The 17,690-nt window shown below is 30.3% G+C and overlaps 1 protein-coding gene and 2 pseudogenes across 4 annotated transcripts; 1 reads left to right on the forward strand and 2 right to left on the reverse strand.

Annotated features, from left to right (window-relative positions):
• Positions 1–178: 178 nt before the first annotated feature.
• Positions 179–3,341, reverse strand: LOC111277195 (PITH domain-containing protein At3g04780-like). 2 transcript variants are annotated; one of them, XM_022863441.2, is made up of 8 exons: positions 3,123–3,341; positions 2,775–2,861; positions 2,376–2,499; positions 2,126–2,174; positions 1,973–2,030; positions 1,818–1,864; positions 1,646–1,723; positions 179–556 (listed from the first exon to the last, which is right to left on the reverse strand). In XM_022863441.2, exons 1-8 carry the CDS (start codon positions 3,162–3,164, stop codon positions 508–510), a joined length of 534 nt encoding a protein of 177 aa, XP_022719176.1. In that variant the 5' UTR covers positions 3,165–3,341; the 3' UTR covers positions 179–507. The 2 variants fall into 2 exon arrangements, with proteins under 2 accessions (XP_022719176.1, XP_089620155.1); XM_089764029.1 differs by lacking the exon at positions 1,646–1,723 and having other exon boundaries at positions 3,123–3,279.
• A 212-nt stretch (positions 3,342–3,553) lies between these two features.
• On the forward strand, positions 3,554–4,857 carry LOC111277194 (putative ribose-5-phosphate isomerase 3, chloroplastic pseudogene; annotated as a pseudogene). The gene has a single exon (XR_016343723.1). The product of XR_016343723.1 is annotated as a putative ribose-5-phosphate isomerase 3, chloroplastic pseudogene (transcript).
• Positions 4,858–5,685: 828 nt separating this feature from the next.
• On the reverse strand, positions 5,686–7,478 carry LOC149518259 (uncharacterized; annotated as a pseudogene). The gene is made up of 5 exons (XR_016343724.1): positions 7,345–7,478; positions 7,159–7,239; positions 6,919–7,044; positions 6,735–6,815; positions 5,686–6,292 (listed from the first exon to the last, which is right to left on the reverse strand). The product of XR_016343724.1 is annotated as an uncharacterized LOC149518259 (transcript).
• Between the last annotated feature and the right edge of the window lie 10,212 nt (positions 7,479–17,690).

Raw genomic sequence — 17,690 nt, forward strand, 5'->3', positions numbered from 1 at the left:
TTGATATTTACCGTATTGATATGAATTATGATATAATAATATTTTTCATGTATTAAATACAAAAAAATATATATATATATAAATATATGAATTATAAATTTATTTGTAATCATTTATAAATTAATGAAAATCTAAATATTAAAAAAGAAAAAAAAACTCCCAGTTACCATCAAGATAATGAACCAAAACTGAAATTTTCAGATAGGAAGGCATTCAAATCCACCAGCTCCATTTATGTCCTGTCCCAAAATGTACAGTTCCAAAAAAGTCCTATGAAGACTGGAGGACTGAAACAACAGTTGGATGCAACAGCTGATTGCAGTCACATAGATAGAACAATTTTCAGAAGTCAAGTGAACAGAATGTCTATTTCTGTCATCAAAGTATTTTAGATGGTAAAATGATCAAAATTAAAAAGAAAGAAGAAAAGATAAACATTGTTATATTGTTCCCAAGCCATAAAGGGTTCATCCATCTCTCTTGCTTTCCCTTCAGCTCCTTTTGGGGTCAATGCTCCTCAATCTTCTTCAACCCCTTCATGTCTGTCGTTTCCACCCTGCATTACAAACAAAATATCAACAGATCTTACAATATATATGTATGTATATATGTATGATTGTCCGGCTACTGCAATAATGAGAGGAAATGCAAATATCATATACATCTAGGCTTGTTGAAGATTTAGGGAAAACAGCTCAGTACACTCGTTCTTTTGTTCTTAATCCCTCAGCCAGTCAATATGTTGTGCATGGATTATAAGTTTTTGTCGTTCACCAGCAATATCATATCAGGGAAACAGGGAGGGATAGAACATTATACAACTAGTGCCGAAATTTGGCACAATGAAATGAACTTGGCAGATATTACTGTTTCTTCATGCAGGAAATGCATGGAAATCTATATTAAAAGTTAACAAATAACTTTGACAGGGCATCCTCTAGTGAGAAACTAGTATTCAGAGGGGGATTCAACATATTACTTTACGCCTTCTCCAGCCACATAGTACTCTGACTCTCAGAGTCGAAGGTAAAAGTATGTCACTCATGCAATGGTAGTAAAGATGAGAAACACTCTAAAGGTCTATGAAGATTATAACCAAAAAGATAGTCGTAGAACCAAGTGGGAAGATGTATAAACCCAATTAAAATAACATCCAACAGAAGCAACAAAGCGAACAAATCCTCAAGTGATCTAGAAACTCTTAGTGGCATTTGAACAAAAAAAAAAAACAAACCCAAAGTTAGTTGCTAATAAGCAAAAAGGACAGGATATGTGCTAACAAAATATGTTCACCCATGCTCTTGTTTGCTAGATCAACAGTTTTAGGTAATGCAAATGAGCTCTTGGTTCTAGTAGTTTCAGAAATTTAAAGGTTGGGTGCAAGAAAGACAGTTTGATACAAGTATTACTCTTTTTCCTTACTAATAAGTAATAAGCATCACAGTTCTTTGAAAATGAGTTGACAAGTTATCAAAACATTAGCTCATGCCTTGAACAATATGTAAATCATAAAAATATCTCCTGTATTGAAATTTCTCAGTGAAGGGACATATTTGGCTGTATTGAAATTGTAGCAAATGACATAAAAAAAAATGTAGAGAACTAAAACCCATAATTATTAAAATCTTAAAATCTTAAATCTTACGTTGATCCATATAAAGCAATCTTCTGAACTTTTGTGATTTCAGAACATGATTGATTGTCTTCAATAAATATTGTCAAGCTGGCAAACATCATAAAGTAAAATTAACACTATTTTAATTAATGTTATGATAAAGACAAAATGGAGCACATCAGTGCACAAACTATAAACATACCTACGAACATTCTGGAACTTGACATACTTCAAGACTACTGGTTTCCCCTGAGAGAGAGAGAGAATTTTATAAGATCTATTAGTTCCAATGATTTCTTAAAATATCCTTATTACAGAGTAATTTCCTGAATAGAAAGACAAACAAAGAAGAGCCACCTTCAGATTATCTGGGGATAAAACAGCAGTGTCACTTGGAGGGAAGTCACTGACATTACTGCATTTAAGTACAACAAAATATCACCGGTGAAATGATAAGTGCTTAAAATTAATAAACCAATTAAGAGAATGTAATAATTCCTTCAACATTACCTAAACCCCATATGTTCCTTGTTCGTAAAAAGTTTCACCGTCTTTGGACCTGAAAAGACAACCTTCATGTTAAAATATTACCAACAATCAACAACCTCAAAGGTAATTCTAATAGGATACAATCTAAAACAGGCATTAATCAATGTGATTGAATTCAAGCTCAGATGCATAAATGTACACTTGAATAAAGATAAGTATAGGCAGAATCAATAAAGATTTATAGAAAGAAAAACATATACAAAAAATTTACCATCCTCTTCCGATCCCTTGATGACAATGGAATGTAGTTTAATGACTTGAGTGAAAGGGATATAAATCAGAAGTTGTTCATCTGCATCACTCTCAAGGTTCAAACCTTCATCTTCTCTATAACCCTAAATCATGAGCATAAAAATTAATTATTTCATGAAGATGGGCACAATTCCCACAAAAGTAACTTAATTGGCAAGATATATACATGATCTTTACAGTGGACAATGAAGTAAACCCTAAAAAAATCAATCTTTAAAAAGAACTTTCACTAAAACCATGATCTTTCCACTCAAAAAAGTAAACATGTCTGCCTAAATAATTCAGTAACAAATGACAATCAGCTATTACTAAGGTAAAAAGGAAAACAGAGAAACAATAATTGCTTGAAGAGAGTTACCTGCTTGAGAGCATTGGACAGAGAGTGACTGGAGCTTTGATTAAGGCATTCAACACCAGACCAATCAATAAAGTCCAAGAGATCAACCTAACCAATAAAAAAAACCCCAATCAAGTTAACAGTTTTAAAGAATCCTCTTTTAAATTACCCCTAAAAACCTGCGTTCAAAAGGTTATATAAAAAAATTTATCGGAAAATAGTAAAAAATCTTTTCAAGTTAAGAAAAAAAACCATCCAAAACACACAGTTGCCAGATTCCTTGTTTTCCAACCAAATTTCTCAGATTTTCTCAGAAACCAAACAAAGGGTATACAAAAAGGAAGAAACTTCGAAGATAGGAAGACTCACTAGGTTTCTTTGAATTGCAGCAGCCGATTCAGCAGCAGACATGGTTAAAGAGGTTAATGAGATTGCTGAGATAGAAAAATTATGTTTTGAGAAGGAAAAAGAAGGTTCAGAGAGAATAATTGGAGAGGAAGTTAAAGAGGAAGAAAGCCGTAAAGACAAAGACTTTTATAGTGCCTCCAATGGGTGTGTCCTAGGAAAAGACGAAACTAGAAGGCGATGATACGTCGGCGTTTAAGTACAAAGACATATTTTGGTCGGACTACTAAAAGTACAATCGAAACCAAGTTGGATTTTGAGAACTTTGCTGATCAAACCATGATCAAACCAAAAAGGACAGTGAAATCAAAAAGAAAATTATAGTGAAAAATAGTCATAGGTGAATTTTTTAGGCGAGAATCAAAGTTCTCCAACCCCCGAAGGCCCAAGATCTCTCTATAACAAGCAAAACAATATTTTACAAAGAAAAAAAACATCCACCCACCAGCAAAATCATCCAAGTGTCCAACTAACCCTCAAAAGTTCCTTCTCCTATCCTTCGACCTTTAACCCAAAGTTCACCAAACACCAATAGAACAAATACAGGTCAAACCCAATGCAAAAACCAGCCATTGGCTACATACCTTCATCAAACCAAAACCCCACAAAAACTAGATAGATTCTAAAGGCCCCATTTCACTCGTCATCCCATTCACCAAAAACCAATGGCTTCCTTAACCCTCCACCTCTCCTCCCTTCACAACACCTCCACCACCCCTTTTATCCTACGCAGCACTCCTCTTAACCTAAGCACCCCAACCCAGAAACCATTCTGCATCAGGTCCCAATCTGCCCCAGTCCTTTCCCAAGATAATCTCAAAAAACTTGCAGCTGACAAAGCAGTTGAGTCAGTCAAGTCAGGCATGATCCTAGGCCTAGGAACAGGCTCAACAGCAGCATTTGTGGTTGACAAACTAGGCCAACTCCTTTCCACAGGTCAACTTTCTAACATCATAGGAATCCCGACCTCAAAAAGAACACAAGAACAAGCTGCATCACTTAAAATCCCTTTATCTACCCTTGACTTGCATCCCCATATTGACCTTGCTATTGATGGTGCTGATGAAGTTGATCCTAACCTTGACTTAGTTAAAGGCCGAGGTGGTGCACTTTTGCGTGAAAAAATGGTTGAAGCAGCCTCATCTTCCTTCATTGTGGTAGCTGATGATAGTAAGCTTGTTTCAGGACTTGGAGGAAGTGGTTTAGCTATGCCTGTTGAAGTTGTGCAGTTTTGTTGGAAATATAATTTAGTTAGACTTGAAGGGTTGTTTAAAGAGTTGGGTTGTGAAGCAAAGTTGAGGTTAATAGGGGATGGTAGTGAAAAGCCTTATGTTACCGATAATGGAAATTACATTGTGGATTTGTATTTTAAGAATCTAATCAAAGATGGATTTGGAGCTGGGAAAGAGATTTCTGCCTTGGAAGGTGTAGTGGAACATGGGTTGTTTTTAGGGATGGCTACCTCTGTTATTATTGCTGGGAAGACTGGTGTGGAGGTTATTACTAAGTGATAAAAGAAAAGTGTGAGACAGAGGTGAGGTGGAAGTTTTATTTTTGTTGTTTATTATTTGATGTTTGTGGAGATTTTAATTTCTGTGGGGGGGAATTTGTTGCAAAAATTTTGGATTTTGATGTTGTGTAGAGTAATTGAACAATGTGGAATAATTGGGGATTTTGGAAATGAAATTGAACTGGTTAATGATTGTGTTGTTTTTTTTTTTTTAATTCTTGCAATGATCTATTTAATTTCCTTGTTGTGGTTGTTTCTGAAGTTCTTGGGTTAGATTTGTTTATGGATTTCTTATGTTGTTTGTTATTTGATGTTTGAGATCATTTGTAGGGTAATTGTTGCAAAGTTTGGATTATTAAATGTATACTATAGACTAGCTGTAGAATGTGGAATAATTGGCACTTGGAAATGGCCTGAATTGCTTAATGCTTAGTTATATGGTTTTTGGAATGGCCTACTTTGAATTTCATGTTAAATTGGGGCGTTTGTTTCCTAATTTCTTATAACTAGAAGTAATGAAACATTGAATATATAAGCAACCCTATGAACCCGGTAGCATATAACAGGACATTTTCAGAGTGAATCTGGTAGTATCATGCCTGAGATTTGTTGGTAGTGCCAGCCTTTCCATTAGTCATCTAAGAATGCAGAATTGCAGACAGGGTGAACCTGTAAATAAAGACACCTGACTTGGAAGTCTTAAACACTGTGCTTTGAGGCTGTAATAGGTTCTTTGGTGACTATTGTTGTGTAGGAAATGTGGCAATCGTCTCATGGTTTGTAACTTGTTCTTAACTCTGTTTATCAATCCTGCTTTGGTTAATTAACTGAGAAGAGTGAATGATCAAGGTAAAGAGTACTTAACCAGGATCACATTATATAAGCATGTTAGGGTGTCTTGTCTTTTCTTTTGCTCCCCTCCTCTCTGGTGTCTCCCCCAATTCCCAACCCCATTCTCACCCACCACCTAGCAGTTCCTTTGTCTCTTTTGTCTTTCCCTTAACCGTTGGAGGGTAACTAGTTTTCTCACTATCTCAGCAACTTTACATAGGAGTGATCTTTCTTTCGACACTATTTTCATTTGAATTGACATCTATTAACGTTGGTCATCGGCCACATATGAACATCTAGCTCAGAATCAGTTACATTTACCTAGCCAATTTGTATCATAGTGCAGTTTTAATTTTTCCTTCTTTTGTTCTTAGCATGAATTCTGAGAGAAAAAATGTTTGGGTCTTGGGATGGGGCGTATAGGAGCAGGTTTTGGTTGGGGACAATATATTTGGTGCTTGAGACAAACTAGTTTATTTACAAATAACCAAAAAAGAAAAAGGTATAACTATAATATACAAAAAATAACTGTAATAGACAATAGAGTTCTTTAACAGCAATCATCCCTCACTGAGCCCAACTTCTTTTATTCACATATACAGACTGAAAAAACATAGAAGAATCAAATCAATAGTACTTCATATATCTAAGTATAACCGACGATGACACTATGACACTATAAGCTGGTGAGCTGAGGGCCTGATTTATTGCACATCCTACTTCCATAGAACCATAGCCATGGACATCATCAAAATGGCCGCCCAATGAAGCTTCCCTGGCAAGAATGTGCTAGCTGAAAATAAGATAGAGAGAAAGAAGGATGAGAGTTTGAAACAGAACAATTGTCATTATTTGTTGAGTCAAATTTGTGTATAAACTAATGCATTTTTGGCTTTTATATGAAGTCATATATGAAAACCTTTAAGTCAATTTGTACAAATGTAAGCAAGCATTTAAAAACACAAGTAGTCTGAAGTTGAAAAAAATAGCTAACGTAAAACAAGGGTAAGTTGTTGAAAACAGATCCTGGGTTTGACTTATGTTCTCAATTAATACATGCCAATACATGATAGTAGCGCCTTCACTCATCAGGCTTACTTTTATATGGTTTTCATAAATTTCTTTTGGGATGTTGGATATGACTGGCATTCGTGGTTTTGTATTCTCTATAACTGCTGCTAGTATGTGTGCCTTAAAACTTCTATTTTATTAGAGAGTTTGCATGGTAACTTCACCTTTTCCACCAGCTGGAGCTGGTGTTGATTGTTGATTTTGAACTGTAATCCCAAGGCGGGAGCAATCAGATCCAAGTGTACCTTAGAAATAAAAAGGCCATGAGTTTGATCAGTTTCTCTAAGTTTGTTGCTCTTAATTGAACTTGAACAATCGTGCACTAAAATTTCGAGTTTGTGTTCTTACATGGACTATAGCAAGGGAAGTATGTTTTGTTGAGAAGATTGGAGAACCCAGGTTTGCATTCACATACATGATTGTACGTTGCTGTTTTGTTGCATGTTCCTTCTCCGCAGTAAGCCCAGTAGCAAGCTATCACAACAACCACAAATAACAAAGGTAAAAGAACTGTTAGCAAAGAAGCTGAAAACTATGACAGATTTGGGGATAAAAAATGATGGTTGAGATGGCTGTCAAGGTGATTACGATCATAGAAAGATATATTCAGAGGAACTTCTTTCTGTGGTACTGGAGGAGGAGCTGGCTGGCAGGAGTAATGAAGAGTACCTGAAATAACCAGAAGCTTAGTTGATCAACTTCCCAACTTGAATAATATTCTGCTATGTTTTGAAGAAACAGATAAACGAGGGAAAAAAAAAAAAAAAAACTTACAGTTCGGAATCACACATGGGAGAAACTTAATAGAATCATCAGTGTTGTTGTCATCACTAGTTCTCTTCCAACCAGGATCACACTCACAGATGAAGCTCAAAGGGTAGCTTATGTTTGCTTTGCATGTTCCCTTTCCACACTCAACTTCATCACACAACCTGTCTGTTTTTCAACAAAGAAAACTATACAAGTTAGATTAGAAGCTATATTTTTCATTGAAAACTCCATTTTTATCTGTACAAGATTGACAAGAAATGGAGGTGGGGAAGGTACGATAGAAAGGAGCCAGGGCAGGTGATAAGTCAAGATCTCCTTTAGCGGCTATCGGCAACAAGACCAGGAGCAAGGCTGGAAAAACTAGAATTTTGTAGGATGCCATTGTCTCCAACAGAGAATGAGATAGTGAAATTCAACTGGAGAACCTGAAGCTAGTTTTTGTTAAAAGGGTAGTTATATAAGTAAACAAAGATTGAAAATTTCTTTGCCACCACCAACCTAATAGAAAAAAAAGAGACTTGAAATGGTGATATTACTAAAAAAAATTTTCATATAGTAAAATCAAAGCAAATCTTCTTTTTTAAACAGTAGAAGCTTCTGCAGGTTGAAGATCAGTTCAAATTATAGACATAAAATACTACCGTTTTCTTCTGTTTGAAATACTAATTCCTTTCTTTTAATCAATCTTAGCTTTGAATAGGTCTCTCAATTTCATTTTTTTGGGTTTTATTTTTTATATATAATAAATGTGATGTCATGATCTATATTGTCCAACCATATTATTTCTTTGTAATTCCATTTTACTAATTTTTTTTTTTTTTTTTAAGAATGAGATTGCAATTCGAAGATAAAGTAAAAATTATAAATATTAAGATTTGAATTTCAATTCTATTGGATGTCATTTCTTTAAAGGTACTGTATAAACCAATTAAGTTAAGTTTCAACTTTAGAAAAATGGATTAGTTTTTTTCTCTCCATTTCCTTTTGGGGTTATAAGCTTTTGATCATTAAGAAGTTTGTTTTTCAATATAGTTTAGAAGATTTCTATTTAGAGAAAGGGACAGAGTCTGAATAATCAGAAAAACCCAGGTTTTAACACAAACAAATTTTCAAAGCTGAGGTTTTATTCTAGAAGTGCTCTGCCTAGTTAATCCTTTTTAAGCTTAGAAAGTCAAAATTTAATCAAGGTGTGCCTTATAACAACAACAATTACAATACAAATGTCATAATTAAATATTAAAATATGGAGGGTTGGTTTTCTACAAGTCTAGAGGAATAAGTCACCAGAGATAAAAATAAATAAATAAATAAACAAGCTTGGATCGATTTAAGGGAAAATGTGTTGGATAAAGTTTCGAAACCTTGTTTTAAAAAAATAATCCAGGTTTATCTTGAGTGATCAAGGGTGTTAGGACATAAAATATAGATTAATCTTACATTCAAGTTGTAATACTTTCTTTTCTAATTAAAAAATGTTAGATTGAAATTTGGACCCTACACTAAATAAACAATTTTTTAACAAAGAAAAAAAAATCAAAATCTCATTCATCATGTGCTGACTGTATATATAGTTTGTCAATATGCTTGTCATGCTTACTTTTACAAGTTCTATTTCATGTATTTGGCATTTGTAAGGTAATTTTACATAACTTTCTTGTGGAAATATTTATTTTCATTAATAAGCATGAGATCAAACCCAAATAGAAAACGAATACTTGTTTCTTTAATCAACAAAGCTTAAATAATAAGCCTTTCCTCCATTTCCATGCACTTCCAATATTTAATCAGCTTTGTTTTGGCTATTCCTGTTCATTCTTAATAAGATTAGGTGAAGTCTTGTAAATTTAAGTCTAAAAGTCGCCAACCAAAGTTGGCAGAAGTGATAAGGGATAAATATTGGGTACTAACTCACTTAGGACAAAATCTCCTCACGATTTCTTGTTGATAAACGATTTATAAGTTTGAAAATTTCAAATAATCTTCTTTGTTTCTAAATTTTTTCCTGACAAAAATATATATATATATATATATATAAAAGAATCTAGAGTTTTGTTTTGTTTTGGTACACAATCAAAAGTTTAGAGTACTATATGTATATAGGGATAAACATAATTAAATTGCCCTTCTTTGAGAAGATGTGAATGTATCATATATCTATTTTATAAAAAGAATTGAATGAGTTTGATTAGTAGTTTCTTCCAATATTAATATAATGTAAAAATTGAACACGAAATGTAATTCAATTAATTTATATAATTACTTTAAAAAAATAATATCTAAAACTTAAATTTCAATACCTGTAATTTTTTTTAATTTTTAATTTATAACTTTTTTTATTAAAAAAATACAATGTAAAAATTGCTAACATTTATTTAATATATTGATTTGAAAGAATTAAAAGTGGGGTAGAAATGTTCTAAAAAAATGTGTGGTAGAAATGGCATTGCCAAAATCTTCTTTTAAATATATTTGTTTGAAAATACATCTTGAAGTCACATTATGCAACCGCAAGGTTTTTTTTTTTTTTTTTTTTTTTTTAATAAAAAATAAGTTAAGTAATTGCCCAGAAGAGGTCGTTCGCATGAGCAAGATTTTGTATACAGATAAATTAGGGGAGAATACAGCATTAGAAGAATAACTTAAATTCTCAGTCAAAGCAATTAGCATAATTTTAAGTTTAAGTTATTTTTTATTCAATTTTATATATTTTTTTTGTGTAAAATAAATTATAATATGTAATTTTTATGTAAAATATAATTTAAATATATGAATTTTAATATTTTACATAACATAAATATATGAATCTATTGATTTAGTTGCAAGCCATAAGATCCACCAATTGATTGTTGCAAGCCTGCAATTTTCTTTTGTTTTTTGTTTTTTCTTCTTAGGTTTTTTTCTTTGATTTCACTTTTCCTTAATTTTCTCTCTTATTACACCATTCTTTGAAAACCTCAAAATTGGATGGAAACTTTGTAACTTTGCATTCTGCAGAACAACTTTCCAAACACAGTAAAGCAACAGAATTTTCTGGATGTTTGAAAAAGCTGATTCTAAACAAATAAAATCAAAATAAGAAAAAAAATATATCACTAAAAAAATACAACAAAGATTTAAGAAAGGCTTACCCCAACAAGAAAAATATAGGAATATCGAGAAGGTTTAACTCTTCCACTTTTTTTTTCTAGCTTCAATGCCATTGCATTAGTTACTTTCCAATGCTGCTTTCTAAATTCTTCCTTAACTTTATTATAATCAGAACCAACAAGTTCAAGTACTTGTTTTTTTAAAATCCTCATGCACAGATTGTTACATTTGCAATAAAGTTTTTGAATCAACTTCTAAAGTTGACTTTTCATGAGTCTCACCTAAAGTATTTAGCATTGGGAGGTTTGATAAGCTTTTTCCTTCTTCATATGTTCTTCAAAATCAGACCCTTATATAGTTATTAAAATTTCAGGAAGGACCTTCCCTAAATCATTATACATTTTGTCAACAATATCCGGTTTAATTGTATCAAGAAATATGCTAACAAAATTTACCAAATTATCTTCAGCCATATTTCCTACAAACGTAAAAGGAAAATGATCAAAAAAGTATCCGTCTTTGTAAACAAGTTTTGAACATTTAATGATGGACAGGACAAGATAAAATCGTGTTCCTGGTATATGCTTTAAGGGCAAGAGAGGATGAAACATAAGATGATTCATACTCATAGATACGATGATTCAATTCGACTAAGAAGAAAAGGAAGATTTGAACTTGTTGGTTCTAATTATAATAAAGTTAGGAAATCGTTTAGACAACGTCATTGGGAGAAAGCTCATGCAATGGCGTTGAAGCAGAAAAAAATACAATGGTTTAACTTTCGTAATATTCTTATATTTTTCTTGTCAGGGTAATTTTTTTAATTTTTTTATGGTTTTTTCTTATTTTTGATTGTATTTGTTCAGAATCAGCTACTTCAAACGACAAGATTATTCTGCCGCTTTGCTTTGTTTTGAAAGTTATTATGCAGAATGTTAAGTTATAAAGCTTCTATTCAACTTTGAGATTTTAAAAAATGGTGTAATAAGAAAGAAAATAAATCAAAAGAAAAATCAGAGAAAAAAATCAAGAAAAAGCAAAGTCAAAACAAATCTGCTAGCTTGCAGTAACCAGTTGATGAATATGCTCAAAGAAAGGAAGATTTAGATCAAAACAGTTTCAGAAAATATTAAGCTATCTGCATCAATTGCTGAATATGAAGATGATACACAAATTTAAGGTATAGAGAATCAGTTTGTTTTATAACAATGAAGTTTATCAAATTATGTCCGAGACATGTTTTTCTTTATGATGTTTGTATGTTTGTTGATGCCCTTCATTGTTTTTTGAACGATTATTATGAAGATGTATGTATAATTCAATGTAATGATGAAGTGAGTGCAATAAAGTTTCCAGAAGAAAGCTTTCCAATTTTAAAAGCTTTGAATATTGAAAAGGTCTGTGCTGATAAATGTTGTGCCTATAATTTGGTTGTACAGATATGTGAACCATTTGCTGTTTGGTTGAAAAGAGAGCATCTTATCTTTGAAAAAAAGATAATTCAACTCCTGAAGCCTCTTGGTGATCGTTTATCAAGCTTTCTGTAAAAAAATTTTGGTAATAAATTGTTAAAAGGATTTAAATTTTGTTATTCATGACTTGTTTGTTGATTTTTTATTGTTTCTTATTATAGGGATGTTATCCGGGCATTATGTGTCTTCAATAAGAAAGAGTTGTTTGACTATATTCTTGATAGTGGAATGAGGATTTTTGTTACTCCCGATGGCCATGGAAAACTCAATCCTTCGTTTGATGCCCTTAAACTGGACAATGGTGACATAATGTATAGTGCTTTAGGGAAGATCTTTCCTGAAATTGCGACTGCATATAAAGGTCTGATTCTGAAGAATATATAGAGAAGAAGGCAATAGCTAGCTGATCAAACCTGTCAATGCTGTAGAATTTTGTTAGCAAACTTCATGATGCATTTAAACCGGATAGAGGTGACACAATGTATACTGATTTAGGAAGGATCTTCTCTGAAATTCGGACAACTATAGAAGGGTCTGATTCTGAAGAATATATAAAGAAGGCAATTGCTGATCAAACAGGTCAACGCTGTATTACATTAGGTAAGGGTTGTGAAAAGGTAGCTTCAAAAGCTAATGCAGAATTGTTATTACTCCAAGGACAATCTGTTTAGAAGGATTTTAAAAAACCAAGTGTTTGAACTTGCTGGTTTTGATTACAATAAAACTAGAAAACCGTTTAGACAACGACATTGGGAGGAAGCTCATGCAATGACATTGAAGGCAGAAAAAAAATTACAACCTTCTCAATATTCCTATATTTTCCTTGCTTAGGTAAGACCTTTTTTTAAATTTTTGTTGTGATTTTTTTTCTTATTTATTTAGAATCAACTTCTTCAAAGATAAGAATATTCCATTGCTTTGCTTTAGAGGTTTTCAAAGAATGGTGTACTAAGAGAGAAAATTAATCGAAAGAGAAATCAAAGAAAAAACAAAAACAAAAGAAATTGCTGGCTTGCAACAATCAGTAGATGAATATGCTCAAAGGAAGATTTAGATCAAACAGTTTCAGAGAATATTGAGTTATCTGCATCAATTGATGAAGAAATGATTATACACCAATTCAAGGGGTAGAGAATCAGTTTGTTTATAACAGTGAAGTTTATCGAATTATGTCCGAGACATGTTTTTCCTTATGGTGGTTGTATGTTTGTTCATGTCCGTCACTGGTTTTTGAAAGATTATTGTGATGAATTATACCTACATCTTCGTGGCCGGTTTAAATTATGATGAATTATACCTATGTCATTGCTCAGTCTTCATGGCCGGCATGGTTAGTTTGGCCTTCGTGGCTGTAGCAGAAGTCTTGTGAGACGCAGCGACTGAGAAAGACTTGCGGGAGGGGTTGATGCCAAGAGTCTTGTGAGTCAGAGAGATAATGATTTAGGTCGGATCATATTTAATTCAAATTTTTTAAATAATATATAATATTATAAATTTTTAAAATTTGATTTAAATTAAAATCGATTTTCTCTTAAAATTTATCCTATCTTAATTAAATTTTACAAATTTGATTTGGTTCTATTCATCAATTTTAAAATTTAAATTTTTATATATTATTTTAATAAAATTTTTATATATTTAAATAAATTTATATATAAAATAATTATTTTATTTTATAAAAATTTAAAAAATATATAATTTAATTTGATTTGATTTTTTTTTTCATTTTTTATATTTTAATCTAAAATTCAATTTAAATTTAAAATATATATTTAATATCTAAATTTAATCTACATTAAATAAAAAAATTCAATTTAAATCAAATTAATTATTACAATTTTTAATTTTTTCGATTTTTTTCTCACGTTATCGTGAGTGTCTCGAGGTTTTATTTCCCTTAAATTTCATAGACGCACATTAGTATAGAATAGATCGATATAACTCCACAAAAGCTTGGGCTTCAGCCTACGGTCTACGGTGGGTATGTTTTGGCTTACGATTTAAATTCGATTTATTTTTATATACTTTTTAATTTATATTAAAAAAGTAAATAATAATATATAAATAAAATATCTTGAAAGTAAAAAATTGGAAGTATCGATAATTAAAATTTTTAAATATTAATCTATAAAACATTCTATACCATTATAACAAAGAAAAACAATTTTTAACTAAAGCCATTAAATTTAACAAAATTATATATTGGATAAGGTTTTTTAATATTTCTAATAAAAATTATTTTAATGGCACTCATTCAAGTATTTAGAAAATTTTAAAAAGTGAAAAAATTTTATTAATAATTTATAATAAAAATAGCAACACACTGTTTCTAATAAAAAAACATTAGCTTGAGCATTGGTTTGACTATGATCAATCAAGTGCTCTTACTGGGCCCAGCCCACTTCGTTAACTAAACCCATGCTCTGTCACAAATCCATCACAAGAAATATTGTTTTTTTTTTTTTTTTGATGCCTCGAATTTTAATTTTTTGGGGTAAATTGTATCGGTCAAATCTAGGATAAGATTTTTTTTAGGTCAATGATTAAGGAAAAAAGTAAAATTGAAATAACCATATGTGACAATTTGATTGAAAATAGTATCTATTCACAAAGTATTTTATAATTACTCTGTCTTTATTTATTTATTTTGCATTGATTTTCATGAAGTTTAAAAAAAAGTTTTAATTTTAATGTATTTAATATTAAAATTAAATTTTCACAATTTTTAATGTTAAAAAGTAAAAAAAAAAAAACATAAAAAATAAGATTTTTAAATATTTAAAAAAATTAGATATAATTCTAGGGCATCTCAAAATGAAAAGATGAGTAAAAAAATGAGAGAGGGAGTAACTAGTTTTCAAATGGTGAAAATTTTGATATAATTCATAATGAAAACACTTATTTATATAAAAATTTATTTGAATTATTTAAACGTTTGCATACTTGTATTTAACAGGGCTTACCAATTTATTAATTTAAATTTTCAATTTTTATTTTTATTTGATATTTTTAATAAGGAAATTTACAAGCTCAACTTGAGTTTTGTTCAATTACATAATACTGCTAGCTTCACATTTTAGTCTTCTTACTATGAGTTTTTGATGTCATACACTATAGTCCTACGCTCATTACCAAATCCATAACTTAATTCATTTTATTTGTGTAATTATTTTTGAAAAATAATATTCAATAAATTTAAAATTTAAAATTTAAATTCTTAACACATACAATTACTTTCTTATTTCTAGACTATAACCTTGAGTATTAAAAAAATGCTCATTACCATTCATTAGAAAGTTAAAATTGTCCTCCTTCATTGATGTTATCTAAAATGCAAATTCAACACTATGATTGAAAGTTTTTTATTCACTAACCCATAAAAAAACTTATGGAATTTTTTTATTTTTTAAAGAATTTTGGGACTTACAAATCATTTACTAACATTATGGGGGTTCGAACCAAGTGCTTTGAAGTCCTGATTCTAAATTTAACAACTTGCACCAATCTTTATAGGCAACTTTGATTGAAAGTTGAAGTAATATATATTTATCCTAAATATTCATTTTAAAACGTAAAGGTATTTATTTTTTTTATATTTTTCATAACGCATAAATTTATGACCCTACTACTATAAATGAATTAAAGGAGTTGTCATCAATATTTTTGTTTAAATACGATTTGTCATATGAAAGAATCTATCCCATTTAAAAAGGAGTCTTAAGATTGATTTAAATATCTTTAAATAATAAATTTTAGTCCATGAAATCATATATTAGTTTTGAGAGTGCGATTATATGTGAGAAAGGTTATAACACCTTAATTATGCCCATCCAAAGGATAGTATCAATTTTATTTCAAATTTTCCAAGCTTTAAATATATTTATGTTTTACCAAAATATTTAATATTGAAAATTGATCTTAAAATTACTTTAATAGTTTGGTAGCAATTTAAGATAATTCTCTCACATCAAAAGTATTTATGGAAACTAGTGTTCACCTTGAAAAGACTCTATAGTCGGATTCATTAATATATTTTTATTTGAAGAAATAATTAGTAAAATCTTCCAATAGTTTGACAATATTTACTTTAATACAGATCTCTCAATAGTTTAATGAGATTTTCTTGTAAATTTATTTGTAAAAAATATACTAAATCTTCCAATAATTTGATAAGACTTGATTTAATATGCAAATCCTCAAATAATTTAATAGGATTGAAACAAAATATTAGCAATAATTTTTTATGAAAATTGATTTATGAGATTCTCAAATAGTTTGATAAAATTCATGAAAAATTAAATTTATGAAAAATACTCCAATAGTTTATAAGGATTTATGAATTTATTTTGGAAACATTTTTTTTATTATTTCTATAAAATAAATAAGTAAAATGAAATTTGTAAAGGTAAAAAAAAAGAAACAAATAAATTGTTCAACTTAAAATAAGTAAAATAATAGTTGAAGATATAATAATAATAATAATAATAATAAAAGAAATCTAAAAAATAAATAAAATGAAAACATAAAATAAAATAAAAAAAGAAAAGAAAAGGAAAAACCTATGAAACAAGTTGACTTGAAAGAGGGTCATGTGAAGATCTTCATGGGTCATGCACGTCAACTTCTTATGCAAAACAACTCAATCTTCTATGGTATAAAAGCCCAATTTTCAAGCTTTCCTTCAGTATGCCTTAGACCCCCCCTTTCTCTAATTTTTTTTTTTAAATCCCCAGATCCAATTGCCGAAAATTGGATTTAATTGCCAGTTTTTGGAAATATCATAGGAATTTAATAAAAAAATTCAGGTCTAGCCAAAAAATTCAATCAGCAAATTCAAACATTCAATCAAAAATCCAGATTTTTTAGAAATCCAAACTTCACTAAACTTTGATCCAAAAAAACACAAATGAAACAAACTAATACTCTTCCAAAATACACTCCCAAAAACAATTTTTTTCATACAAACCAACCTAAATTCAAAAAAAAAAAAAATTCCAAAAATTTTTTCACCAAAAAAAAACCTAAACTCTTCCCCATCCTCTGTGCAATTTAGGATGCCCTTTATAAGGCCTTGATTACATAAATTTAGGGATTTTATCAATTAAATCAAATTTGCAATATTCAATTAAGGTTTTATTGAATAAGAGGAAATCATGTCTGTCAATTTCAATCCCAGTCACCGTATGAAACATAGATGAAATCCATTGACAATCTTGCCTTTAGAACCATGATTTGGTCTAGGTTTTAACAAACAATTTTATTTTGAATTTAGCTTTTGACGAGCATGATTTTAAAGTTGACTAAAAACAGATTTCATTCCCTTTTTTTTTTTTCGTTCTTTTTAATTATTTATTTCCATTAAAAATGATAAATGAAAATAATAATAATAATAATAAAACTAGCCCGTAGCCCACATTAGAGCAAGTCAAAGGTTTGGGTTCTATACCCAAACAAAATAAAGTCTTTAGTTGGGTTTAAAATCTAAATTATCCATAATGAAATTTTGATTATCAAAAATAAAAAAATGTCGTGTAAGTCCAGACAAAAAAAGATGTCTACAGTTGCCCTTCTTTGCATATTTCTATAAAATAAGAATGATGCAAAGACAAAGACAACTATTGAGTTCGGTCTAAAATTTGGGAAATACCGTGTAAGTCAGAAAAAAAAAGGTATATACAGTCTTTTTGGCACATTTCAAAGAATGGTGTATCGAGAGAAACTGACTCAAAAAGGAAATAAAAGAAAAACCAAGAAGAAAAAGTAGAATAAAGAAAAATCTATTAGCTTGCA

Source organism: Durio zibethinus, chromosome 7 (assembly GCF_047325235.1).
Source record: "Durio zibethinus cultivar Kanyao isolate XHJ-2024 chromosome 7, ASM4732523v1, whole genome shotgun sequence".
NCBI lineage: Eukaryota > Viridiplantae > Streptophyta > Magnoliopsida > Malvales > Malvaceae > Durio > Durio zibethinus.